Genomic DNA, 26,702 nt, shown 5'->3' with positions numbered 1-26,702 from the left:
GAATCGTCATTGTGTCGTATGACCACACTACACTATATTGCACCTTCAACAGCGGAAACAATTATTTCGTGCATTATATATAACATGACGGGTGAACGCTTTTTTTTATCGCGCATTCAGAATAAATGATTTCTCAGAAGCGGACAAATATATATATGGAGTATGGAAATTTGTGATGTACAAAGATGAGAGATCAGTAAATATATTCAGGCTGAGTTCTATATAACACGAAATGAATATAAATTTTCAAATCGATTGGGAGCTATAGCTAAATTATTATGGCATTGCAGTGATGGTGAACATAAAATAATGATTTGGGATGCCGATATACAAGGTCAAGTTGTTCGATTGTAGAAGGTTGATTTTAATTTTGATCACCCGAAGAAAATGACAGTTTGATCATCTATATTTTTGAAATGAAGCTTTTTTCAAATTCATATAATTTCGTTCAAGCTAAATTCTATGAACATTCACATTAACTTTGCGTAGGAAATAGTATATAGTTTCAACCAAATCTATAATCACCGTCCCCTTTTGAATCACCAATTTGGAATATATGCCAATACGAGCAAATTGCAATATATTTGGACATGTTAGAGGAGCAATAGTCACACCATACATGCAGCGCAATTTATTGGTACAAATTATCACAGGACCACAGCCCGAACAAAAGTAATTTGCCTTCAATTATTACTAATGTGGAAACTAAAATATGAGTCAGGGAGCGAAGCAGGATGCGTTGTGACGTCATCCTGTATGGTATATCGAAGAAGGAAGTCACTATGGTTCTAGGTTAGGAGAGACAAGCCCTATGTTCTGTGTTTTATCTGTTTCGTGTTTCTGCAGCGAGCGGTTGTTTTACGACAATTGGACTACAATTTGATGGCGTAGCATTTTCATTGATAGATTATTCTTAGCGACTAATATAATGTGACAAGCATAGTTTGCCAAGCTAAGCGACATTTTGGAATATATATGCAGTGCAATAATTTGGCCAGGACTTTTGCGATCGACATTGTTCACTACGATCATAACCAATACTCGTTCAAGAAACTTAATAGACATAATATAAAAAATTAAAAAGTATTTAAATATTTCTAGATAAATTTGCCCTGAGCCTCGTTCCGAGTGATTAACAATAGAATGAACTTGAAACTATAATTTTTTTTTATAACTAGAAAAGAAATTCGATATATAGTTAGTTGAAAACACGCCATTAAGTCTTCACACGTTCTATACAGTATATATGTACAGCCAATTATTTGCGTTGTATGTATAAAAAGCCGGATATTTGTTCAGTTAGTCATCTTATAATGAAATGATGTCCACGACATTGTGATAAGGGAATACTGCTTGTTGAGCATTTTGTTTTTACGAATCATCTATTTACAAATGGATGAAGAAATAGGCAATTTTGAAAGAAGTATGAAATTATCATAGGCTAAATATATATCATGAATTTCCACAGCTGGGCTATATCATTTACTCTTTCGAAGTCGAATTAGTAGGTCAGTATATAAATTTAACCTATTAAACAGTAACTAAACCACGGAAAATTAACAGAATGGTCAGTGGATATCGAATACTTCTTAATAATGAATAGATTTTGAACCTTGCTAAAAAGAAAAAAGAAGTTAACACCCGATTAGCGATTAATATCAGTGAAAACAATTAGCGTTTAGTACATATTTGCCGTGGCATCAGTTTCCTGAAAAAAAAAAAAATCAATTAAATTCTACGTGTAAATTCTATGTGGATGAAACAATTTGCTGCACACAAAAAATTAAAAAAATTCGGATCTTATTTTCAACTGCAATAACACAACATCCAACAACAAATCACAACAAGTGGAATAATATAGAAATTTGCTTGAGAGCATGAAAAGGGCTGTTTATACAATACATGCTTTATCGTAAACCCGAAATGGCGAATATCATAATGTATAGGATGTGGTTAGGTGGGAATTAGGTCTTAGATATCTCTTTTATGAGGTCTATTGTTTAGATATTAAAATGGGAATATCCAAAGTGCCTATAAATATAATTAATTATCCGCCAAAGCGTCTTCGGGTGTCCGATTACAAGTGAATGTTTTTTGAGTATCCATATAATTTGAAAATGACTTACAATTAATCTTTTCTATTTAATATTTTCTTTATATTATAAAGGTGTATTATCGAACCACATTTATATCTAGATAAAATATATAGTCCCTTATAGTCATGGATGTGAGCACACTTCCTAAAGACATGAATATAACTGACGACTACGTAAAAATGGTCGGTGAAGTGAAACGTGATTTTATAAAAGCAGCAAAAGAAAAAAAGAAGAAAAATAAAGAAGACAACCCAGATTACGAAGGTTTGTATTAATAGTAATAATGTTTCAAGTGTAACTACTCGATTTTAACTAATTATATATATATATATATTGAATAAGAAAGTAATGGTCGAATATACGGATAGGACGATCAAAATTGTATAAGGTTTCCACAAATTAAAATAAAACAGCAAAACCTTGGAAGAAATAGGACTAGTTATTGTCGTCTAGTGGCTTCAACAATCTTTGAGTGCTTAAAATTCGAGTGTTCCATTAGTTACGAGTAAAAGCGATTTGTTTCACAACAACAATTGAGCAAAACGATTCATATGTAAGCTTTGAGTACATAACCAATAGTATTCAATTCGATTAATCAGATACTGTGACATTGCGAGCATGAGCTGTGCTGAATATGCTGAACCACATTTAAAAAATCTATTTGCGCGTCGGTTACGAGCCTGAGAACAAACTTGTTCGTTTAACAGGCTTGTTTGGTAATAGAAATTCTTAAATGACAAGGAATTTCCATTTATTTTCCATAATATATATATGTCATATAATATAAATATATATCATCATAAAATAAATGTTTTTGAAACGTATAGAGGTAATTAGGTGAACAATGAAGCCTACGTCAAAATAAACATGATTTTCGTAGTCAAATGCATTCATATGATTCAAAAATAACAAATAGGGAGCCATATCCCTCATTTCAAAATTACTCATGTTTGCAGATATAAGACTAAGTATTTCAGTTATTTAAATTCGAAAAAATTTCTTATCACAGTTTCAATAACTTGTGTGGTCAAGTGATCGAAATAACTGAGTAAGTGTAAATTATATATCCAATATATTTAAACATTTCGGACTTCATATCTTGCTTTTAGGATATGATTCATACGACGAAACAGAGAAAGAAAAGGAATTAGCCAGAATCAAAAGAGAACGTGGAAAATCTTGTCGCCCTAAAAAAGCAGTCAATGTGCATGCCCGCCAGTTTTCTAGAAGGGTAAAAGTGGTGGCCGTCAAACCTCTTGTCAATATTAACCCAGAGGAAATCGAGGATGAAGAAGAAAGGAAAAAAGCCATCGAGTTACAGGTATAGGCTATATTACTGGTCCATGAAAATTCGTATTTTTTTGTAATTATTGGAGTGGATGAATACTGATTACAGATATGATCAACAGCTGACATGGTTCGGAGGCGTATTCATGCAAAGGTCAATCTTGTGTTATATACGCTATTGTTTTGTCTCTGAATCCAGTCGTGCATTTTATGTCGATTCATTGCAAACGCATTGAAGTTCTTAGAAATACACATCAAAGTACTGTATGTATAGCAATTGCTACACTTTCCGGACATATGCCTCCCGCTTCTTGAGTCAACCAGTGTTCGAAATACTATTTTTATAAAAAAAATAACTCATAATGAATTGTAAACGTCATTGCTATGCGGATAGATAACATAACAGGCATGTTTAGCAATGTCCAGCTTTTCAATAAATGTCGGTAGCAGCATCACATTTTTTTTAATATAGTGGATATATATTCAATTTATATAATAAAGTGGACTGGCAACTTTAAAGTACTTGATGTAGCACGCGATGCAGCATTTATTGAACAAAATTTGAAAGAGTCGTAATAGTAATCATAGTAATTTAATTATCATGAGTCGATGACTTATAAGTTTGTTGCCTCTGAGATAGTTTCGTATATCGTACTGACATATACAGCCTATATTGAATCATGACTCAATATTTTTTTTGTAATACCGTGATACATGTTACTGCTTCAATTAAGAGTAAAAGGAAATGTTTCAAAATTAACGTCTAGCATACAACACATATCACATACTAAGGAAGTGCAGACACCGCAAAATTTCACACCCACAAATACCAAATACGGTGACCGTACATTTGAACCTATGCGTATATTCGCGGGTTCAATCTAAATGCGGGTGCTAGAACCCATGGGTTAGGGTGAGTATAGATTCAAATATCCGTAAAACAAAAAAAAATTTCCATAGGTGCAATAGTATGCAGGTGCAATTGTCATGGGTTCAAATGTACGTGGGTTCAATTGTAATGGAACCAACTAATATAGTTGCTTGATTCATTATTGCATCCTGAACTCCTACTAATAAATCAGAAATACGTTATGCTAAATGAGGTTTCATACTGATCTTCTCTATTTGACACTTAGAAGCGACGACGCGAACATGCATCAATGAGACATGGTGTTCCAGTCCATATGCGTACGAAAATGTTATCAGGCGAACAAGCGACTCTGGATCCATCTCAACCTAACTTGCGTGTTCGACGCACTGTTAGAAAATCAACTCGTGGTGGTCCATCACTACAACAAAGAAAGAATTTTCTCACACTCGGGACAGTTGCTGAAGGAGGAGGTAACGGTCGTGATAATATCAATTTATATTTCTAGAGCAATGCGACTCATAATAAATTATATCTATAACAGCAAACAAAGAGCATTAGCGTACGGAGTGAATATATTTAGACAACTATATGTATTTGACAATCTCGATCCATAGGGATTGTATAAATATTTTTGACCATACTTAAGTACATATTATGGCATTACGATTACAAAGTGCAAAAATTGCGTAAATCGGTCCCTGTGAGTTTTATTTGAGTGATGGAAAAGCTAGGGCTATTCTTAGGTCTATGTAATGGGCTATTTGAAACTTACTGAAAAATATTCTCTGTCGACGATAAATACCGCATGTAGACACATAATGACAATATAAATATATGTATAAAAAATTCATGAATAATGTCAAATTCTAATTATTATATAATTTACATCTCTCCAGATACAGCTTCATCCGATGCCACGCCTCCACTTCCGATAAGAAAGCGAGTCTCAGTTCGACGAGTATTGAAACCACCCGATCAAAATCCAGGTAAATATTGTGATACTCGCGGAATTGTTGAAATCACAAACAAAGTTTTTACTCGCCAACTTCTTGTGACTCTGTTCCAATCGAAAATGCACGATCATATATTGTCGTCGCAGTCTCGGACAGTTTATTTTTTTCTGATGAGAACACTAACATCAACGAGTATTTAATAATTTATTAATTTCTATTCTTTTCTCCAAAACTTATGGTAAATACAAGCTTGTACGTTTAGAGGGTGGCGATCAAACAGGTGATAATAATTCACTTGCTGTGAGACCAAGAAGACTTCGAGTATCACGAATCATGAAATTCACAAAACCGGAGGATGAAAATAAAACCGGCGAACAAGTAGAAGGACAGCCAGCAGGATTACAAGCACGCCCTCGAAAACTACGGGCTTCAAAGTTTATACGATTCGGTAGGAGTTTTTAGTCGATTTCGTTTAATTTGAAATTTTTGCTTTTGACGTGTAATATCTGAGTTCAATATCTTGCTTTAAATCACATATATACCCCACGACACCATGTTATTATATGTGAAACTAACAGAGGAGTTAAATATCCAGCCAAATTTCGAAAGAGCATGCATAGTGTTATATTTTCGATTGCTATCATTTATAGCCATGCGAAACCATTGTTTCATTGAAAGTATTGAAATTTCGGACTCTTTGTTAAGAACTCTCATACTCTTATAAATACTTGACAGATATTTGGTTTCTGCAATAGATAAGCGAAAATATCTCATAGATAGACCAAGATATATAAGAAAGTGTTTACTATTACAAGGATAATTTGAAATATCTTAGTTGTTTGTGTTGTTATTACTCACATTCCTGGTTCAAGTAATATCACAAAACTGTTAATTTATAAAAACTTCACATTTTCACTATTTACAGAACTCCTATCATATATATTAGGTATGCCATGTTTTCAAACTTTTTTTTCTTCTAACCAGGCGGGGAAGGAGACGAGGGAACACAAGAGGAGGGTAAACCTATCAGAGTTGGATCCAGAAGAATAAGAAGATCGGTGAAAATAAAACCTATAAAGGAATCAGAAGGCAAGCTCTCTGTTATTATTGGAATTAATATCTATGCTACCGACGTTTTTATGACGTGAGAGGATTCAAAAACCCAGGCAATATTCACGTTGACTATATAATTACGTATCAAAACGAGGACGATACTGTGGTTGAAGAAGCGATTATTAACCTCTTGTTATAGTTAAACGCGTATTGTGCGAATAAAGAAATATATATTTTGCAATAACGTAAATCATGATTTCAATTAAGATGACAAAGATAAACCAACCAACGAAGACCAAGAAGAACCAAAACCAATCCGAAAACTTCGCGTGTCACGTCGATCAGTACGTAGAGTTCCTGTTGTTGCTTCTGAACCTGGGGTTGATGCAGGTATGTAAAAGTAACTCTGTTTTTTCTTTAAAATTTTTAACTGAAGAACTGTAAAACTTGTATATTTAAAACTACATTCATATATTAGATATATCTTGTAATTTTAGAAAATGAAAACAAGACCGAGGGAGAAGATGCCCCCAAACTTACGCCTAGAAAGCTGCGAATGTCGAAATTTGTAAAATTTGAAGGGTAAGTATTCGTCTCGATAATAAGTGATTTCTCCTTTTATACTACAACACACCATATGCTCTATTATGATATGTACCATATATGTACCATTATGATATTCCAGCTCAAACAGAATTTTCCTTGTTGACGATAAATTTAAAGGGCTACAAGCTGGCAAGATCAAACTCATTGTTTAGGAATTCATGTTTGTATTATGGATTCATATTGCACCAATAGTCATATTTACATTTGTTTTGCTCGTAGCCTGCTCACAGTTCACGAGAAAACAAAAATAAATGAGTTATCAAACTGATTTATTAGCCCATCGAAAACTCTTGTTTCAGTGACGGCACTGGAGGTCGAAAAATTAAAGCTTCAGCAAGACGAAAAGGACCTAGGTTAAAACTGGGATTAGGCAACTTAGAAGACGAAGAAAGTGAACATTCAGATGGATCTATCAGCCGAGAACGCAATTCGAGAAGAATTGCTGTGAACGAAAAATACAAAGAAAAATATCTCGAAGAGTATAAGGAACTAGGTGGAACGGAAAACGTTAACACAGGTTTGTTCATATTTCTGTTCCATTATTTACCGGTACGTTTGCACTTTGCACTATCCTCAATCTCTTGCACAAAATGATGTCTTCACGGAATGTCATTAGAGTCACATTTTTAAAATGATCATATCTATACCTTTTTCTCCAGCTCACTTAATTGGAGACCGCCCACCTGGTCGACAGCGTGTCGTACGTGCATCGATGATGAATATTAAACCTCTAGCGGCCAGAACTCAAGATCTCCAGAAATCGGTAGAAGCACAGCATACATTAGACAAACAGTCTGACACAGAAATATCTGCTGGTGACGTCAGTGAAAAAAGAGAACAGTTGGTTTCTAAAAATCTAGAGAAAAAGCTTTTGAAAGGCCTTGCGTTTTCAGGCACAAGTGCTATGCCGACAATTGGAATGATAAAAGCTCATATAAAGCAAGGAGAAGAGGAAGAAATCACTGAAACCGAATACAAAGATTCATATCTGGAAGAGGGACTTGAAGCTTCAAGCAAAAATACAAACGAAAATATATCAGAAAGAAGCGCATCTCCATCACCACGAAAACCTAGGAAGAAAAAGAACGTTGGCTCGGAGGAATCTGCCAACGACAATGTAGTTACAGAAAGCAAGGAAGAGAACGCACCAAAACCCTGCCCAAGAAACAAACCAGAAACTGTACAAGAAAGACAAATAGAAGGATTTGGTGGAAGAATTTATATCGATACGGGCGAGGAGTATAAGAGACTGAAAGATGGTAAAGTAATATCTGCCGAAGATGAAGATGACAAAGACAGCGAAGAACAAAGAATGGCAAAAGAAGAAGTCATGAAACATTTGGACAAAGCTTGTCAAAACTTCCTTCCAGAAGAAACTAAACAAAAACAATATGAAGAAGAAGAAGCTGAGAAAAAACGACTCGAAGCGGAGGAAGCTGAACAAAAACGAATCGAAGAAGAAACTGAACGAAAGCGCCTTGAAAATGAAGAAGCTGAACGTAATCGACTTAAAGAGGAAGCTGAACGAAAAATAATTAGAGAAGAAGGCGAACAAAAACGACTAGAAGAAGAAGTGGCCGAACGAAAACGTCTAGAAGAAGAATCTGAACGTAATCGACCAGAAGAGGAAGCCGAACGAAAACAGCTAGAAGAGCAAGAGGCCGAACGAAAACGCCTAGAAGAGGAGGATGCCGAACAAAAACGGCTAGAAGAAGAAGAGGCTGAACGGAAACGGCTAGAAGAAGAAGAAGCCGAACAAAAACGGCTAGAAGAAGAAGAGGTCGAACGAAAACGACTGGAAGAAGAAGCGGCCGAACAAAAACGACTGGAAGAAGAAGCGGCCGAACGAAAACGGCTAGAAGAAGAAGAGGCTGAACAAAAACGGCTAGAAGAAGAAGCGGCCGAACAAAAACGTCTAGAAGAAGAAGAGGCCGAACGAAAACGACTAGAAGAAGAAGAGGCCGAACGAAAACGGCTAGATGAAGAAGAGGCCGAAAGGAAACGGCTAGAAGAAGAAGAAGCCGAACGAAAACGGCTTGAAGAAGAAGAAGCTGAACGAAAACGGCTAGAAGAAGAAGAAGCCGAACGAAAACGGCTAGAAGAAGAAGAAGCCGAACGAAAACGGCTTGAAGAAGAAGAGGCCGAACGAAAACGGCTGGAAGAAGAGGTGGCCGAACGAAAACGGCTTGAAGAAGAAGAAGCCGAACGAAAACGGCTAGAAGAAGAAGCCGAACGAAAACGGCTTGAAGAAGAAGAATCCGAACGAAAACGGCTAGAAGAAGAAGAAGCCGAACGAAAACGGCTGGAAGAAGAAGTGGCCGAACGAAAACGGCTAGAAGTTGAGGAGGCGGAACGAAAACGGCTAGAGGATGAAGAGGCCAAACAAAAACGGCTAGAAGAGGAAGAAGCTGAACAAAAACGGCTAGAAGAAGAAGAGGCCGAACGAAAGCGGCAAGAGGAGGAAGATGCTGAACGAAAACAGCTAGAGGAAGAAGAGGCCGAACGGAAGCGGTTAGAAAATGAAGAGGCCGAACGGAAGCGGTTAGAAGCGGAAGAAGCCGAACGAAAAAGACTCGAAGAGGAAGCCGAACAAAATCGGCTAAAAGAAGAAGAAGCCGAACGAAAACGGTTAGAAGAAGAAGAAGCCGAACGTAAACGGCTAGAGGAAGAAGCTGAACAAAAACGACTGGAAGAAGAAGAGGCCGAACGAAAACGGATAGAAGACGAAGAGGCCGAACAAAAACTAATGGAAGAAGTTGAACAAAAACGGCAAGAAGAAGAAGAGGCCAAACGAAAACGGCTAGACGATGAAGAGGCCGAACGAAAACGTCTAGAAGAGGAAAGGGCCGAACGGAAACGGCTAGAAGAGAAAGAGGCAGGACGAGAATGTCTTGAAAACAAAGAAGCTGAACGAAAAGTTACTGAGGAAGCTGAACAAAAGCTTCAAGAGACCGGACAAAGTTCAGAAGACAAGGGGGGCGAAAATCTTGTAAATGAAGATGAACAGAAAGAGAAATTAAATATTAGCGCCAATCAAGATCCTCTTGACGAAGAGACAAAATCCATCATTACCGATGCAGAAAAACCAAAAGATGAAGAACAAGACGATGAGGAAGAGTACGGAAGTGATGAAGAAGTCGAATATATCTACGTTGATTCAGATGGAAATGAAATATCTGATGGAAGTGACGTCGAAGTCGTAGAAGTTGATGAAGATGGAAATGAAATTGTTTATGTTGATGAAGACGATGAGGAACTTGGATCAGACGAGGAAGTAATTTATCAAGATGAGGATGGCAATTACGTGGATGCAGATGGAAATCCAGTAGACTACGACAGTCAAGAAGAAGATGATGAGGAGATCGGTTCTGATGAAGAAGTTATCTATATGGATGAAGATGGTAATTATGTTGATGCGGATGGAAATATCGTTGAATATGAAGAAGAAGAGGAGGAGGAGGAAGAGGAAGAAAGTTAAATTTTATTTATACTATGACTGTTTGATAAATATGCGGCATTCGTAATATCATAAGTAGGCTAAATCCCAGTTTTTCAATAGCACGAAATCAGATTATAATAATTCTAATCAGAAGGCATAATTTTTCCACTATACTCAATTACACATATCACCCAGATTCGAGTAGGTTTAACTATTTTTACTGTAGATTGGAACGAGTTTAACATGCAACATGGTCATAGTTGTTGCTGCAGTCGTAATTTTTTTCATTTATTTGAATATCTTATTGCTCTTAATTTCTGTAATGTAATTTACATGATTTGAAATTACTTCAGAAGAAACTATTGAGAAAACTATCACACATATTGCATTTTTCATTATGTGACCGTTGAAAAATTTTTCGAATGACTACTGTATGTTTTTGACTTGTAATCTATGCACACACGTTTCTGTTATGTAATGATATTGCTGTCATATTCGGAACAACGAAAGATTCAAAGACTAGCTGTTTTTCACGCCCAGAAAAATATATACAGACTTTATTTGTGCAATTCTACTTTATTTGATGAATATTTACGTATTGTCGTATTAGTTATTCTTTAACATCTATTTAAATATGTATAAATATGTTATTACGATAATATACATAATTCAGTCTTTTCCCGGTGTCTATTTAATTTTTACTCATCCAAAAAAAAGAGTATGAGCAACATCTGACATGCTAAAACCCTTCACCCTTTCAATTCCTTAGCAAAATATAACGGAAGACAACACTTCGCGGAGACAATTTTTGTCTTTTCTGTTGAAAAATAGAACAAATGCAGAAGGGGCGAGTGAAACAAAAGATACATCAGTATATATTGATTTTGCATTAGAAAGCAAAATTCAATAAAACAAACAATAGTACTATAGCAGTCTCACATACATATCGTATTGGTAATTTCATAGCTTTCCGTCATATGATATACAGCCTAACATATATATATATATATATCTCAATTGATTTGTCAAAAAGAAAATAACATTTACTGCGTTTCACACATATATTTAACATTGAAATGTTATTTGCAATAAACAGTCATCAGCATGTCTCAATTCCTATTTTCCCAGCACTAGATTCTGGCACTTCTCAAGGTAGAATTTGAGCACCATGCTGTATGAAATTAGTTCATTGCGAACATGCATCAAACTGTCTGTCGAAAGCTGTGGTTCACAAATGTGCATCCGCACAATCCAACCTTCAATCAATGAAGATTCATAAAGAAAAATAATTTTTGGGTACCATCTTGTCCCATATACAATGATTTGTTTCAACTGATATAAAGTTATTCTAGTTATCTTCAGAAAATGTACTTGTAAAATTGGGATGAAATACTGCGTTTTATAAGACACATGCACAATAAAAAATGAAAAATAAAATAATCCATATTTATAAATATAACAACAGCACCTACAACAACAATTTTGCAGGGCGATCCATACGCCACCTTGTGTGCCATAAAAATTTCGGACTGTAATATATACCTAAATCTACCATTTTTTGCAGACAATATAGAGATATTTCTCACCTGTGTCTGAGCAATTGACGTATACATATGGTAGCGTGCGTTGTCTGAGATGGGGTGTCTGAAGTTTCCTTACTGCGTTTATCTGTGAATCGAACATTGCATGATGTCTGGGCATGTTTTACTTATTTTATGAAAAAGCATATCGCGCTTGGAACTAATTTGAAAAAAGCAAATGTTTCAACTTACCAACTGTTTCATCTGTGTAGTGTATATAAGATATTTCACGTTCGTTGATCAGGAATGAATTTGTAGAACTACTACACATAACATAAGTGAATCAGAGTGTAAGATATCATTGAATAGAACCCGATAAACTTCTGTGCTACTTTATAATAATAATAAGTATATTTTGATTTTCCCACAATGAAATCATACACAAAACACATCCAATGAACACACAGGGGATTGGGAAAATCGTATAAACTGGCAAAACCTTTACCTTAGGTTTACATGTAAATATACATGAGCCAGTTTACCCACATTCAACACACAAACATAAATTCCAAATAAAAAAGACAAAGACAAGAAAGGGTATCGTTCGGGTGTCAAACTTGTGTTCCATAAACACAGTGCAGCATTTTACATAAATAATATGTAGCGGTATAGTACGACAATATTTATATGGAAAGCCATAGTTTTTATACACAGTATGGCTATCAATTTTACAATTTCCCATATATAGGTATGCCTTAAATAAATAAAAAGGCCCGATTATATTGGTAAGATTATTTCTAAACATGGGTAATCATATTTCTAATAAACCTGAATATAAAATACGTATAAGAATCAAACATGATATTTTACTTTTCATAATGATGTGATATGTTTGCAATCCTTGATTGTTTGGATAGATTTCCGACGTAGTACAATTAGGAATTCCAGGTGCCATTTTGACTTTTGTAGCAGTTTGGCACCGAAAACCGGACATCTGAAATAATTAATCAGTTAAAATTATTGAATAAAAATATTCATCTTATTTATACTTGAGAGATTCACAATCAACACTGAGTTGAGATCGTTGATAGAAATTGTGTTTACCTACCTACCCCCTCAATTTCGTCTCCACTGAAAGAATCGTTTGATCATTTAAGATCTAATACTAGTCAATTTTGTTACTAAATTCTGCTCGTGGGCATCGTTTATAATATATTCTTACCTCATTCTAGTCAATATTGTAGTCGATACGAATTTTTTCTAAATCACATATTTCTATCATCTGTTCAACAACGGCTTCCATTGACAATATTGTAGCAATCATTAAAAGAATGATTGTTTCCAAAAACATTTCATTCGCCTGAAAGTGAGTTTGTTTCTGTTCTGCGATAACGGCTGTTGTTTGTTGTTCTGTTGCAGTTTACATGAGACCTTGCAAGTTTACATTTAGGTGACGTCATGTATTAATTGAGTATTCGTGTTCACGTTGACATTACGCTGTATATTGGGTTTCAATTGAACGCACTTACGCAATACACATTCAAACTGTAATTTAAAATTTTGGAATTCCATAATGAAATTACAACAGAACATAGAGCAATGCGGTGACACAGTAGGACGGTTATAACAGACAAGTATTATATTTACGAAAGACAATGCTTCGTGAGATTTAAATATTCATTTATGCCGTTATTTCAGGTAGTTTCATCAATGAGCTAAAATAGTCCACAATTTCATTCTCGCTCTATGAAAAAAATGCTGTCATATTTTTTTTTTTCATATATATAATATATATAAATTTTGTGTTTTGCAGGCATATAACTATGCATGAGACATTTATTGAGGTATGGTTGTCCGTTCATTATTTCATCGTCAAGTGTCAGTGGCTGCACTCGATTTTTCATGAGCATATCCTCGATTAATGTAGCGGTATGGTTGATCTCTTTTGCTTACTTTACATAGCTGCAGTGAACTTTTACTGCACACCAACGTTTGAACAACCCGTAAATTTAAACAGTCAGCCGACTGTTTTAACGTTATGTTACTGGTAGTACAACTAACTACTTGCCTACATATATATGATTTCAAGTGTCTTGTGTTTTCTTGACAAATAAACGCGATTGCTAAATTACGGCATCCATAGTCACCCATCATCCTACGGCACCCTTACTTGCGTTTTTGCAAAACGGTGTTGCATTTTACCAAACATTTACTAAAGGAAGCGAATAAAGGCAGAAAAGACGACACACTTGTTCCCAATCATTTATTTTATGGTAACCCTTTCTGATTTCGATATTTCAACAAAAATGTAAAAATTTATTTGGCAAGGTACGAGTAGTTATGGTAATGACGACGTCAAAAAATATTTTCCTATGACTTTTTAGTCTGACAGGACAATAGTAAATGCGACGTATTTTATTATTTATTTACTCCATTTAAAGTAATAAAACGTTCCATGAGCGGAAACACATAAGCCACCACGTGGTCAATTGTATAGAAGAAACTATGCTGGTGATGACGTAATGGTGTTGGCATGAAAGTGCAAAGAACATTCAAGACATTTCTTCTATGTGAGTAAAATATGGAATGTAAGCAAGAAATTCAAGTTTAGAAATTTCATCATCTTTTTCCTGAAAAAAAAAACCGTTGCGATTAAATATATGAGATCATAACAATTGCTCACTAAAAAAACTGTCGTACAAATAAGTTGAGGGATTAGTGTAACTAAGTGCAAAAGTCGAATCATTTAATCCATACCTCACATTTAAATAATTTTACGAATAGACTACTGCTACTATATATTTGTTTAAGTGATTGAAAAGTTCACGTAAAAACTGTAACACCGGTGTGAGTGAGTGCGTGTGAGAAATTATTGCCCTGCTGAAATAGGCTTATCAGTTATTCTACATACCATGTTTTCAACGAACCGTCACAATTGAGACTCGAGACCATAGGTGCTATAGATATATATTTATAACCAAAACAAGGTACCCGATTAAAATTCATATTTTTTACCAGTAGTCATATATCGTAATTATACTTTCACATTTTACATCAAATCCAGTTAAACATTTCCATGCCCCTGACAATTTTGGTTGTATGTGTCAATAACTATCCGCATGAACAATTACTTAGGTTTCGGTATATTGATTCCTCTTTTCGTGCACAGCAATTGACGTAAAACAGCGACAACTGCGTGGTTACCTTTTCTATAGTTTGGAGCACTTGTTTCAGAAGTTTTTCATCGCTTGTGATTTGTCTTTGCATGGCTGTATTCAGAATTTCCAACAAAGCTGTCACTCCGATCTGACCTCTTGCGGTACGGTCTACGGAGTTGAATAATTCCTAAATTCAGTCGATGGAGTTGGTGCATGAAAAATTGCTAATACTGCATAAATTAACAGAACATTGGAGAAATTGACTGATGCAAAAAGCATCTATGAAGGCCTAAAGACATGGCATATATTCATTAAACTTAGCGCTATAACTATTCAATTCAAAGTTCAAACAAAAGTGACAAACGGTTAGTGAAATACGCCGACGACTCAAAGCTTGAGCCAGATAATAGTTAAGTTGTTATTAGATTATTTTATAATTTAAGAAGATATAATAATAAGTCAGTTACTACTTGATGGCACAGGTTATGTTACCGCTATTCAGCGCCCTTTTTCTTGCCTTTTCTCGGAATTTTTTCAACTAAATAGATGCTTGAAAAGAGTCTCATGCTGAAGCTTCCGAGGGTTTGAGCTGATACTACAATTAAACTACTAAAAAAATGATATATTCACGGCGATTTTCAAAAATTCCAAAACAAGCGCTATATTTTCTTTGTTCCTTGTACCTCAATGATAACATTCGAAGATGATGGATTGCATTGATGACCTAATCAAAGTTCCTCTTATGTTGGATGCACACAGTTCCAATAGCGCACGTCGTAACAGCCCATGGCTGGTAGTCCCCTTTTTCTGATTTTTTATTTATTTATTGGCAAAAGCCCAAATTTAATTTTTTTATATACCTAATCTTCTCATACCAGTTACATTATTCAGATACTAGATATCCTAAAAGAAAACATACCGTATATTGCACAACGGATTCCGGGAGTGTTGCAAAGTTGCATTGTTCAAACATTTCAGCTGTTGATGGACTGTTAACATCAAACATCAATTAATATTACATGAAGATAAAAATTGGTCATAAACATGAGTTTATTTAACATATAGATACCTCAAATTTTGAATGATCCGAGATAGACAAGTGTATGCAATTAATTCTTGAAACACAAACGATGCACTATGCGAACTAACATCATGAAGGCATGTTAAATATTTCTTCTGATTTTCTGTCAAATTTTCCGATGATAGAGCAAGAATATCGTCCATTGTGATGTTACTGAAAATATTATGAATAATCATAAATGTATTAGTCCATGTGCGAAAATATCACTGCTGCAGTAAGGTCAGTGCCTAGCCGAAAATGAATACTCAGCTATATCATTTGAGGTGGCTCTTATAATATTTTATAATGTTTTTACATTTTACACAACTTATTTCAATAGATAATGTCTGTGTCGGGGAGTCTATGTACTCACATCTACTGATTTCGGGTTTTAAAAAACTGATGATCAACGATTAAAACAATTTAAACGAAAGGCTAATGAAATAATTAGATTGTACTCACCCTCGTTTTTGTAATTGTCCAAATTGTTCTGACAAAAGTTTTCGTACCGCTTCGGATATAAGGGGTTCTGTTTGGGTTTTCGAAACTGGCAATATCGGGTTCGGAGCGCTTGTTTCCGGACTAGCGCTAGGAGCCGCTAACGAACGAGGACGTTCGATCGGTGTTTCAGGAATGATAGCTAAATCTGATTTCGCTCTCCTGAATCATATAAAATTGTATAGATATAAAAGTGTGAAAACATCCAGAAAATTGCAGACTTATGACTAAAATACAATACGAACGAACAATTTTCTTGAGGTTAATTCATTGACATAATTATCGTTAAAATTGATTTAAATTTAATATCAAATGTGCCTTCAATCAAATCATATATACTTGTGTGTTGATCTCAATTGAAGTCAGTCATATAATTACGTTTGGCATTGTCAACTATATAACTACATTTGCTTACCACAGTCTTTAGGTATGAAAGGTGAAATTGATCGTTTATGCGAATAAAGATTTACTCAACTTAATCCCGCACCCCCAATGCTGTATTAGATGTATTTCTGCCTAGCGCACGTATCGACAACAAATTTGGGATTAGATGATAGGTTTCGAACTTAGATGTATGTAAATGCATATATATTTCAAACATTTTATGTAACTCACAATTCTTCGTCTTCCACGTCTGGATCAATAACTTCAATTTTTTCAACCGGTTCAGAAGGTTTTGGAGTCTGTGGATATTCAATCTGCAGGATTAAAACAAAGACAGTAATTTTAAAAGTCATGAGACAAACGATATAAAGTTTCATATTTATCCGCAAATTTGGAAAAAGGCGAAATACGACTTCATAATACAGACAACCTGTCTTCTGATCCGGTTGCCAGCCATGGTAGAAATGATCTTCATGATTTATTTCGTTACTTAGATGGAGTTGAGAACTGCAGTTTTAACCGGCCAGTTGTTATCTTCTCATTCTGACACAACAAGCAGCAAATAATAGTTTGGCATATAAATGGACCTTTCCCCGATCTTTCACCACTGAAAAATTCTTCCTATACTTTATCATTGCAAACTTTTTGGGGCTTATATTAAGAGTAGTTTAGCGAGTTGGCGCCTGTAAAATGGAGTATGTGTTTCAAACCATCATCATGATTCATCGCATACAACAATTTGTTTTTTTACAGGTAAAGAATTTTAGCCCATTCTATTACAGCTATTTCTACACTAATTTTTTATTACTACAATTAAATTAAAACTCCCAAGAAGACAGAGTGATCATTGAATTATCTGATTTACATTTAAATCCCCGAAACACAACTGAAAACTAACGAATAGAGTTCAAAAACGCGAAAACGAGGTAATGTTTAAGACCACGCCTCAAAATCTGGAAGCATTGTTACGTCACTTTTTGCATCTTGCTGATTTGCCAATGTCATGAAGTAAACAAGGAAGTCGGTGCTCGGGGAAAGGTCCATGCCCACGAAATTGAAAGCTTTGACTCATGTGTCAGCCATTGGTGAGACTGCAAGTGGGATTTCAACTTCAATGATTACAGCCATGTGACTGAACTCAGTCATGCGTACAAAAACTGAATATAACGGGAAAGATATTACTCTCGTACCGGTGTCGGGCCGCTGCTGTCTTTAACGTCTTCGGGAATCTCGGAAACTATTGTTTTGTCTGGATCCGTTTCAACGGTTTCTGGACGAACTGGTGTAGTACTTGGGTGAATGCCTGTTACGATAATGTTACATTTAACTGCCCCCATGTTTTTATTTGCAATGTTTTCGCAAAGGTTATACACAAGTAGTTCCATGTCAGCGGATGGAGTACAGTTTACTAATACATGATAATACTAATCTCGAGTATTGCCAGAAAGATAACTTTGTTTATCGAACTCTGGTAAATGTAATTCAAGAGACAGTGACGTGATAAAGCAGTTTAGAGGGAGTTTTGTATCATATCATCGTAAGTAAATGCTCATAACGTCCCGGTACAAGAATTACGAATTTTATATTAGAACTTTCAGATTGAAAGTAATACCTGGTGCAGGAACTGACTGAATTTGCAATTTTGTTGAAGCTCTCGATTGCTGCTCTGACTGAAGATGGGCTGAAGCTTCCCAGTGACTTTGTACCTTGACTGGCGCACTAGGTCCTGCAAAGCTGGGAGCTGCAGATGATCTAAGTGTTGGAAATGTACCACCTCGTCTGGTTACTGGAGGCGCAATGGGTCCTTCGGTGGCTGGACGAGCTCTCGGAGGATTGATGCTATGATGTGTACTGTAAACATACAAGTCAATTAATATTACAAGTCTACTACTGAGAAAATATACGCTAAGGTATATAGTCTAGTCTAGACTTTTCTCCAAATTACCTTGGCAGTCGAATTCCGCGACCAGTATATATTTCTCTTGCTGCAGGTGGTAGTGCAAGTTCTTTTAGTTTTTGTATTTCAGCATGTATGCTGTAACGAGCATTCCTAGCAACTTCCATTCCAGACAGATCAAAATTTCTCCAGCCCCACCTGATGAATAAATCAAGAGAGTGAAAATTGAAATCAGACTAGACATTTATACATTCTAGGACGAAAACATGATTTTATGGCCAAAATATATGTTGGCCATCCCATGCTGGTCGAAATGTTTGATCATCATGACTGAATATATATAGGGTCAAAAATGAGGCTTCAAAATTGAATAACGTTGCCTGTGTTCTATCGCTTCTCTTTTTCTTTTTTGTCCTCGAACTTTTTGTATCATTTCCGCCTCTGCTTTCAATCTTTCATTTTGTGACAATTTCCCAGCATAGGTTGGTGGACAAACCGGATCATACTGTAAAAAGAATATGAATGTATATATATATTCTCTTACTTCAAGATTCCATATAAATACTTGGTTAAACCCAGGGGCGGACTAAGCCCCTTTGGTGCCCTAAGCACTGGAGGCTTTGGTGCCCCCATATGTGTCTTTTAAAATACATATAATTAAGTATTATTCATCAAAAATACTCACAACCAACAGTAAAAAAATACAACTTCTACGAACATTTTTAGGTTTTCTTACATTTTTTTGACTGTGAAATTTTGCTCATATTCCCAAAACTAATCTTATTCTTACATAATACATCTTTTACATTAAATAATGAACAACACAAAATTTTGTAAAAGATGAAATTGAAATAAAACAATACCAACAGTAAGGAAGCAAACGATGTTTTTCGGTACATTTACTTGAATTTGATTCTGATAAATTTTCTCATATTATCAAAACAAGTCTCTCTCCATACTAGATACTACGCCACTGACATTACAAAGGCACCACTAACATTTGAAAAGACAGAAGTCTTTCACTTACTTTTGAAAAGTTTTTTTCTAATTTTTTTAGCTGCAAAGTCTTTGATTAGATCCTAAAAACTAAGCTTATGTACCACATCTGCCTCTATACTCAACAGAGATAAAGCATCTAGTATTCTAGTCTGTCTTGTTTCATAGTTGTTCTGTAGGGGTTTTTAATATACTTCAGCTGAGAAAATAAACGTTCTGCTGAACAATTTGTGATCATTAATGTTAAAAATATTTGAAAGCTGCTGTCTACATTTGAAAAGGCGCACTCAATGTTATATTCTACAAGAATTTTGTAAAGTTCAGCATGACTGAATCTTGATTTTTTTTCCTGTGTCATTGAATTTATGGAGCACATATAAATGAAACTGCTGAAGCTCAGCTGAGAAATTACTGTTGAAATCTTCTGGGTAAGCATCAATAAGCTTTTGACAACCCTGCGAATACCTTCTCCTTCTCAGCAGATGAAGAGACATTTGGTTGCAGTGGTAGCGTGAGCGCTTCATAGCGTTCAAATTCATCTCGTGGAATGCGCAGCTGGCCTCGTAATGATGCATACAGATGCGCGCATGTTTGTAAGTCTACATTCTCACTTTGCAGAACTTGACTTACTCTGTGAAAATTCTGTAAAATTTCATTCCAAAACAATAACATAAAACGAATTACAGCTCTTGCATTTTATCTGCAATATAAGTAGTCTAGCTGCCTAGGTTTGCATCAACTGGCTTAGCAAAATATGATTTCCATATATTCTGGGAATTGTCACGATAAAGAATCACGCGTCAAGTCTCAACGTGAATCGAAATACCAGATGAATCGAGTACAAACTGCAGTTTAAAATTTTACCAGTACTTATTAGTCTAGTCTACCTTACCAGAAAACTCCCCAACTTCGCTGACCTCTAGATCGCTGAAATGCGATCGCGGAACCGCCACATAGTGCGCCATTTTTAATTTTGATGTTGTCGCTACACCAAACTTTCGACAAGTAAGTTTCAGTGTTCATCACTAATGTACCTTCCCCGAGCATCAACCTCCTTGTTGACTTCGAGTGATTGGCCAATCAGCAAGATGCAAAAAAGTGACGTAACAATGCACCCTTTTTGCATCCGCTCAGACACTTTTCTCACTCAGACAGATTTTCAGGCATGGTTGTAAACATTACCTCGTTTTCGCGTTTTTTATCTCTATTCGTTAGTTTTCAGTTGTGTTTCGGAAATTTGAGTATAAATCAGATAATTAAATGATCACCATGTCTTTTTATAGGTTCCATTACATTTGAACCCACGTACATTTGAACCCATGACAATTGCTATTGCACAGTATGCTATTGCACCTATGGAATTTTGTTTTGTTTCACGGATAGTTAAACCCATACTAACCCTAACCCATGGGTTTTAGCACCTGCATATAGATTGAACCCGTGGATATACGCATGGGTTCAAATGTACATGGGTTCAAATGTACGGTCACCCTTTTTATAAGTTTTAATTCAATTGCAGTAAATGAAAAATTGGTGTAACTAGGCTAAAATTCCTTACCGGTACTTATAAAAAAGTGATTATTGTACGCCATGAAACATAATGATGGTCTCAATAAATGCCCCATTTTACAGGGGCCAACTCGCGAAACCACTCTTAAAATAAGCCCCGAGAATTTTGCAATTGTAAAGTATAGGAAGAATTTTTCGGGGGTCAAAGGTCGGGGAAAGGTCCATTGATGTACACGATTTTTTAAAGGTAGTTCGCAAACCTCCAAAGATTGATCGAGAAGCTTAATATGATGCTTGAGGAAAAGAAAATACGAACAAGTCTGAGTTGTCTGTTCAACTCGTAATATTTTATTAAACACCGATGAACTATTGAAAATTCTGATATAAAAATTTCTGTGGTGCCCCCCTTTGCTTGGTGCCCTAAGCACGTGCTTATATTGTTTACTGGTTAATCCGCCCCTGGTTAAACCCACCAACACATTTCTAGTTCAATGAGAACTTACCAAAAATCGACCAGTATGTACAGGTACAGGCTTTGTTTTGACAGGAATTGAAAATATTCGGCCACCAAAAGTATCCAGATGTCGTCGCATTATTGGAACTTGTCTTAAAACCGTGGATGAACGGAATGATCTTGCCGCAACTACTGTCGCAGGTTTTGCAAACTAAAAGTATAGTAATAAATGATATAATTCGTTTGAATAAGTAAAGTTTTAGCATCACTTAGGTTTTGATTATTATCAGTGCATGAACAATATATCCAAAACTTTTGATTTTTTATCATCGGTTAATTGCTTTGTTGTAGGCTACTCGATTGATTTTAGTCAATCATGAACTATTGAATATTTTGTGGAACCCTTATCAACATGGTAAACAGAACTACCTGTTTAGTTGACATTTTGGTTTCATCGTCTTCTGATAGTTTATCATAATTTTTTGCTGCAGAATTTCTGTTTCTGAAGTTGATGAAATATAATACAAGTTCATAGCTAAGTTTATAAAAATGCACCAAACATTTAATTTTGATGTTCCGAATCGCTATAAATTTGAAACACGGGTGAATTTAGATTTAGGAGTGCCGACATAAATTGTTAAGAGTATTCATACGATAGAAACTTGTTACAAAATCCTAAACAATTATTGGAATTTCATTTTGTGTTATATCGGTGATTTTTTCACCTTTGTTCCATTGATCGCCGGGAACAAGTTTCTAATTTTCGAGATGAAATTGCTTATATTTTGATTTTATATTTTTATCTTAGTCGTCAAATATATAACGTGTACATACGGAATATGATGCTTCCACGGACTCGATGTCCTTTCAAAAGGAGCAAATCCGGTGTACATGGACGTAGTGAAAGCTGGCAATCCAGATAGAGCTTGGGATCTTGATTGCTGAAAGCATAGTTTTATAGGCAGTAAAACCTACTGGCGAAACGGGAATACAATGCAAAAACATCACATGATGCAAAAATATTATATGACTAATATAACAAATCAAATAACGTAACCAAGTATGAATGACAAAAATCGTGCAATAGCAGGGCGTTCGTTTGGACGTTAACAACAACTGCCCTGTACATGCTTTGAGCCATTCACGGCTTTTTGTATAAATTATGAGTCAACAAATCAGAGTTCCGTCCCTGTCCGGTTTGATATAATTGTTCGGGTTATGGATTGAGCAAATGCAGGCTTGAAGTTGGACGTTTCTTAGTTTGAGTCAGGTTCGGGGCAATAATATTTGTTAACTTCAACCTCGGCTTTAAATCAACTGCTCTCGCGCAACTCATGTCAAACTCACCTGACGTCGTACGTTCCAATTATCGTTTGCTGCTATGAGAGGCAACATCTTGTTTAGGTTTTGAACTGAATCAAAATTGCAAACGTAAATCTATGGCAGTATTACATTTCGGCGTTGATCTGTAAAATAATAAAAAAACTGTCTGGTGTCCATTATATTTTGGTATTGGGACTTGTCGATGGTGATCTCTTCTCCAAATTCAAACGTCGTTTCTTAAAATGATATATATTTTGAAGGTTCCATGACCATTAGTTTGTTATTTTAACCCTTGCAATTATTGAGATCAATCGCGAGCTTTTCTCTAAAACTGAGGCTACAATATATAACTTACTACTTGAATTACTCAAACACCACATATTTCTGAAAATAATCATATGACATCATCGCTACAGTATTCTACAGAACATTTAATTATACTTTGTTACATAAATAAATTTTATCCGCAAATTCCATTTGTGAGTACAATCATGTCACGTAGCATAGAATTTACAGGAAACCGAGTGAAACGATTGCCTATTTGTCGTTATAAACTTACCTTTTATGACTAAACATATTATTTATAAGTGATATTAAAAAATCGCATATTTCGAAATTAAACCCTCAAGGTATAGGATTCGACATAAAATTTCTTTATCTTATTTTGCCCAATTTGAATAATTTTAGATCATATGATTACACAAGTTATTTCATTACTAATTTATTTCAAGTCTACAATATTCCTGTTGGTACTAACAACATCTAGTCTCCTATAATATCTCTATACAGGCTCAGTTGATCCAACATATCTAACAAAAAGACTGTGAATTTAAAAGGCAGTAACAATAGAAGGAAGAAACATGAAACGAATGTACAAACAAACCGAACCGCCTATTTAAAATGTCGTCTTATTGTTTCACAATAAACCATAATAATTGAATCTCTCATTCAATTGATTGCGATGGAAATATATATACTATCAACATTTTGAATTTATTGACTTGAATTTCCGTGATACTGTAAAGTGTTGGCTTTATACTTCGCGATGGTAGCTCGTAATCCGTAAGCCATATATGTGCACCAATACAATGCAGTAATTTGTAAGTGGCCGCTTCGTCAAATGTTGTAATTCTGGAAAATATATTCAAAAATGTGGTATTATCACTAGGCTTTATATATTTTTCTATAGTGCGCATGAACCCGTTATAGAAAATGGTTGTAGTCTTAGAAAAACTGTTTCGGGTGATTGCGCGCAAGTTGCTGGGTGATTTGCCTCATATCATAACAGCTGGCATTCATTATATCAAATGACTAACAGTGTACATACATCTACCCATTAAAGTCATTGCGCGCGAGTGTCTTCGGAAAAATATAAAATTTATTCATTTGCAAGATTCCGTATCGGGCGGTATCAGAATTTCAGTAATCATAGTTAAGTTACATTTTGATATAAATGTGATCTAATGACTTTTGAAATCTTGAACACAACAATTTATGGGTAACGGATTTCCTGTCGTCTCATGGCAAATGAATACGGATTGTAAAATAACACTCAGATGCTATATTATCAAATTTCTGCTTTGTGTATTGATTTGTCCATCTTGTGAATCGTGTATCATATACATGCATTACATAATTGTGATATTAATATGCTATTAGTTCTAATGGGAAGATAATACACCAATAAACCTTGTTTGGCACGTTTAGTGAATACAGTTTAGCGCACCGGAATCACGGTTTTGAAGCAAACTTTTCAAATGTGGTCATGGATAGTGGAGTTCTTTACAGACTGTCACAAAAAGATAGAGTTCAATACACATTATGAATTTATTTTATATCGAGTTGATTATCCAGTGCGCTTAAACTATCCTATCCATAATTAAATAACTATACTGTATGATATATTTTAACGACCCTGAGAAAATGGACTATATGTTCAAACAATGTTCGTCCTAAAATACTCTCAAAGTGTTGTATTGTTTTTTTGTTTGTCTTGGATTTTGGAGAATTTTGAAATAACCACACAAACAATGTAACGGTGAACAAGGAACGATAAAAACATCAAACAAAAAATATTGCGTATTTAATTATTTGACATGATTCAACATTAACCACAGGGTAAATTTTTTGATCGTCATCCAGTTTCTGCCGTTGACAATGGTTATCAATTTTGTTTGTTGCTCATCGATAACAATAAATATTTCGTTTCATTTTTCTTTCATCTTTGACTTTTTATTTAGATATCTCGGACAAAAATTTTCGCGCCATAAGTCATTTTTTTATTAAACTCATTGGATGTTTATGATTTTAAACAAGTCATAACCGCTCATTCACACCTAATTGCAAACAACAAAGTCAACTCCATGTTTTTAAACTTCACTTCAAAGAGCTAATAAGTACTCTAAAAAATATCAGAAAATGTTATGATAGTTACAAGGTAATCTATCTACCTTTTTAAAGAAAATTTGACGAGAAAAGATCGAACTTGTACTCGACCGTAAAGGAACTTGATGTATATTTTGTTTCAGCAATAATTTTATTGTCTATTTTATTCTCAATCGTATTTCTTATCATTATTGAGCGTTAAGATTTTGCTAAACACGCAATCTTGTAAAGATGCAGGCTGGTAAACACATCGTGGCATATGGTAAAATTTTTACCTTGTCGTGTCGGCTAATTCAGAGTAAGAAAGCGTAACACTAAAGGTGTGGCAACCAGTAATTCCTTTCCATATAAAACTTAAATTGGTCAGTGAATATGGAGAATTATTTCAGGTAATGTCACATGGGCGCTACGGTTCTTTTACTATAAATTAATGATCGTTTTGTGTTGTAATAGGATAATTTTTAAAAGAAAGGGACTGACAGCATTATCCGTACTCAACTAAGATCAGTGAGCGGACGGACAGTGAAAGTTGTCTTCGACTATGGTAATTTAGAAAATGTTGATATTTTAGCAACTACGTTACACGAAAAGAAATTTTTAAACTTGAGGTATGACATATATATATATGGACAGAAAAGAAAGGTTTCTTTTGTGCAGCTACGTGCAATAATACTTACGCGCAGAGGTGGAATTGGGAGGGTTGACATGAGTTCAAGCGAACCCGTTATTGGAATGTCGTGATGGGCAGCGAACCCGATTTTGAGCTGACCGACTGATGTTATATTAGGCGTTTCGTGAGTTATGTATAAGATTTATGTATAGCGTCTCGTCTTATTGTAGCTTACGTAGTCACATAAATTAGTAAATATAAAGTACAGTTTTGAAGATATAGGTTCAGCATGATTTCTGAAATTAGGGAACCTGTTGTTGTGATTTTCATACAAAAGATAACCCTTCTTAAAATTGTGAATCCCATCATATATGCGTTATATGTTGTTGGCGTAGACGTTGAAGATACGACCCGGTGTAGCCTGGCTTATATTATCATGAACAAAAAAAAATCTTTAGTTTTTTTTTTACTTTAACTCGACATTCCTAATTTAAAAAAAGACGTGGTTACTAAATTTACACGACACGCCTTCTGATAACTTAGGTAGTTTCGGGTTAGGTGTGATGACACAATCAAGGGAATAAGGGGGAGCGATGCGACGTT

General features: G+C 35.1%; 3 protein-coding genes across 3 annotated transcripts in view; 2 read left to right on the top strand and 1 right to left on the bottom strand.

Annotated features, from left to right (window-relative positions):
- LOC120339746 (cytochrome P450 26B1-like) overlaps positions 1–26,702 on the top strand; it is a 138,315-nt gene that overhangs the window by 51,939 nt on the left and 59,674 nt on the right. The gene's annotated exons all lie outside the window — the stretch shown is intronic.
- Positions 2,167–10,982, top strand: LOC120339999 (uncharacterized). Its single transcript, XM_078116012.1, has 10 exons — positions 2,167–2,360; positions 3,206–3,417; positions 4,520–4,724; positions 5,151–5,240; positions 5,470–5,655; positions 6,192–6,296; positions 6,528–6,650; positions 6,758–6,842; positions 7,166–7,383; positions 7,526–10,982. Exons 1-10 carry the CDS (start codon positions 2,222–2,224, stop codon positions 10,342–10,344), a joined length of 4,182 nt encoding a protein of 1,393 aa, XP_077972138.1. The 5' UTR covers positions 2,167–2,221; the 3' UTR covers positions 10,345–10,982.
- Positions 14,086–23,249, bottom strand: LOC120339994 (uncharacterized). Its single transcript, XM_039408245.2, has 14 exons — positions 23,129–23,249; positions 22,616–22,722; positions 22,211–22,283; positions 21,831–21,992; positions 19,203–19,327; positions 18,871–19,020; positions 18,538–18,776; positions 18,116–18,228; positions 17,157–17,239; positions 16,506–16,703; positions 16,053–16,217; positions 15,903–15,972; positions 15,030–15,170; positions 14,086–14,455 (listed from the first exon to the last, which is right to left on the bottom strand). Exons 1-14 carry the CDS (start codon positions 23,174–23,176, stop codon positions 14,378–14,380), a joined length of 1,752 nt encoding a protein of 583 aa, XP_039264179.2. The 5' UTR covers positions 23,177–23,249; the 3' UTR covers positions 14,086–14,377.

Source organism: Styela clava, chromosome 9 (genome assembly GCF_964204865.1).
Source record: "Styela clava chromosome 9, kaStyClav1.hap1.2, whole genome shotgun sequence".
Classification (NCBI taxonomy): domain Eukaryota; kingdom Metazoa; phylum Chordata; class Ascidiacea; order Stolidobranchia; family Styelidae; genus Styela; species Styela clava.
Note: the sequence above shows the minus strand (reverse complement) of the source record. Positions and strands in the feature narration are given on the sequence as shown.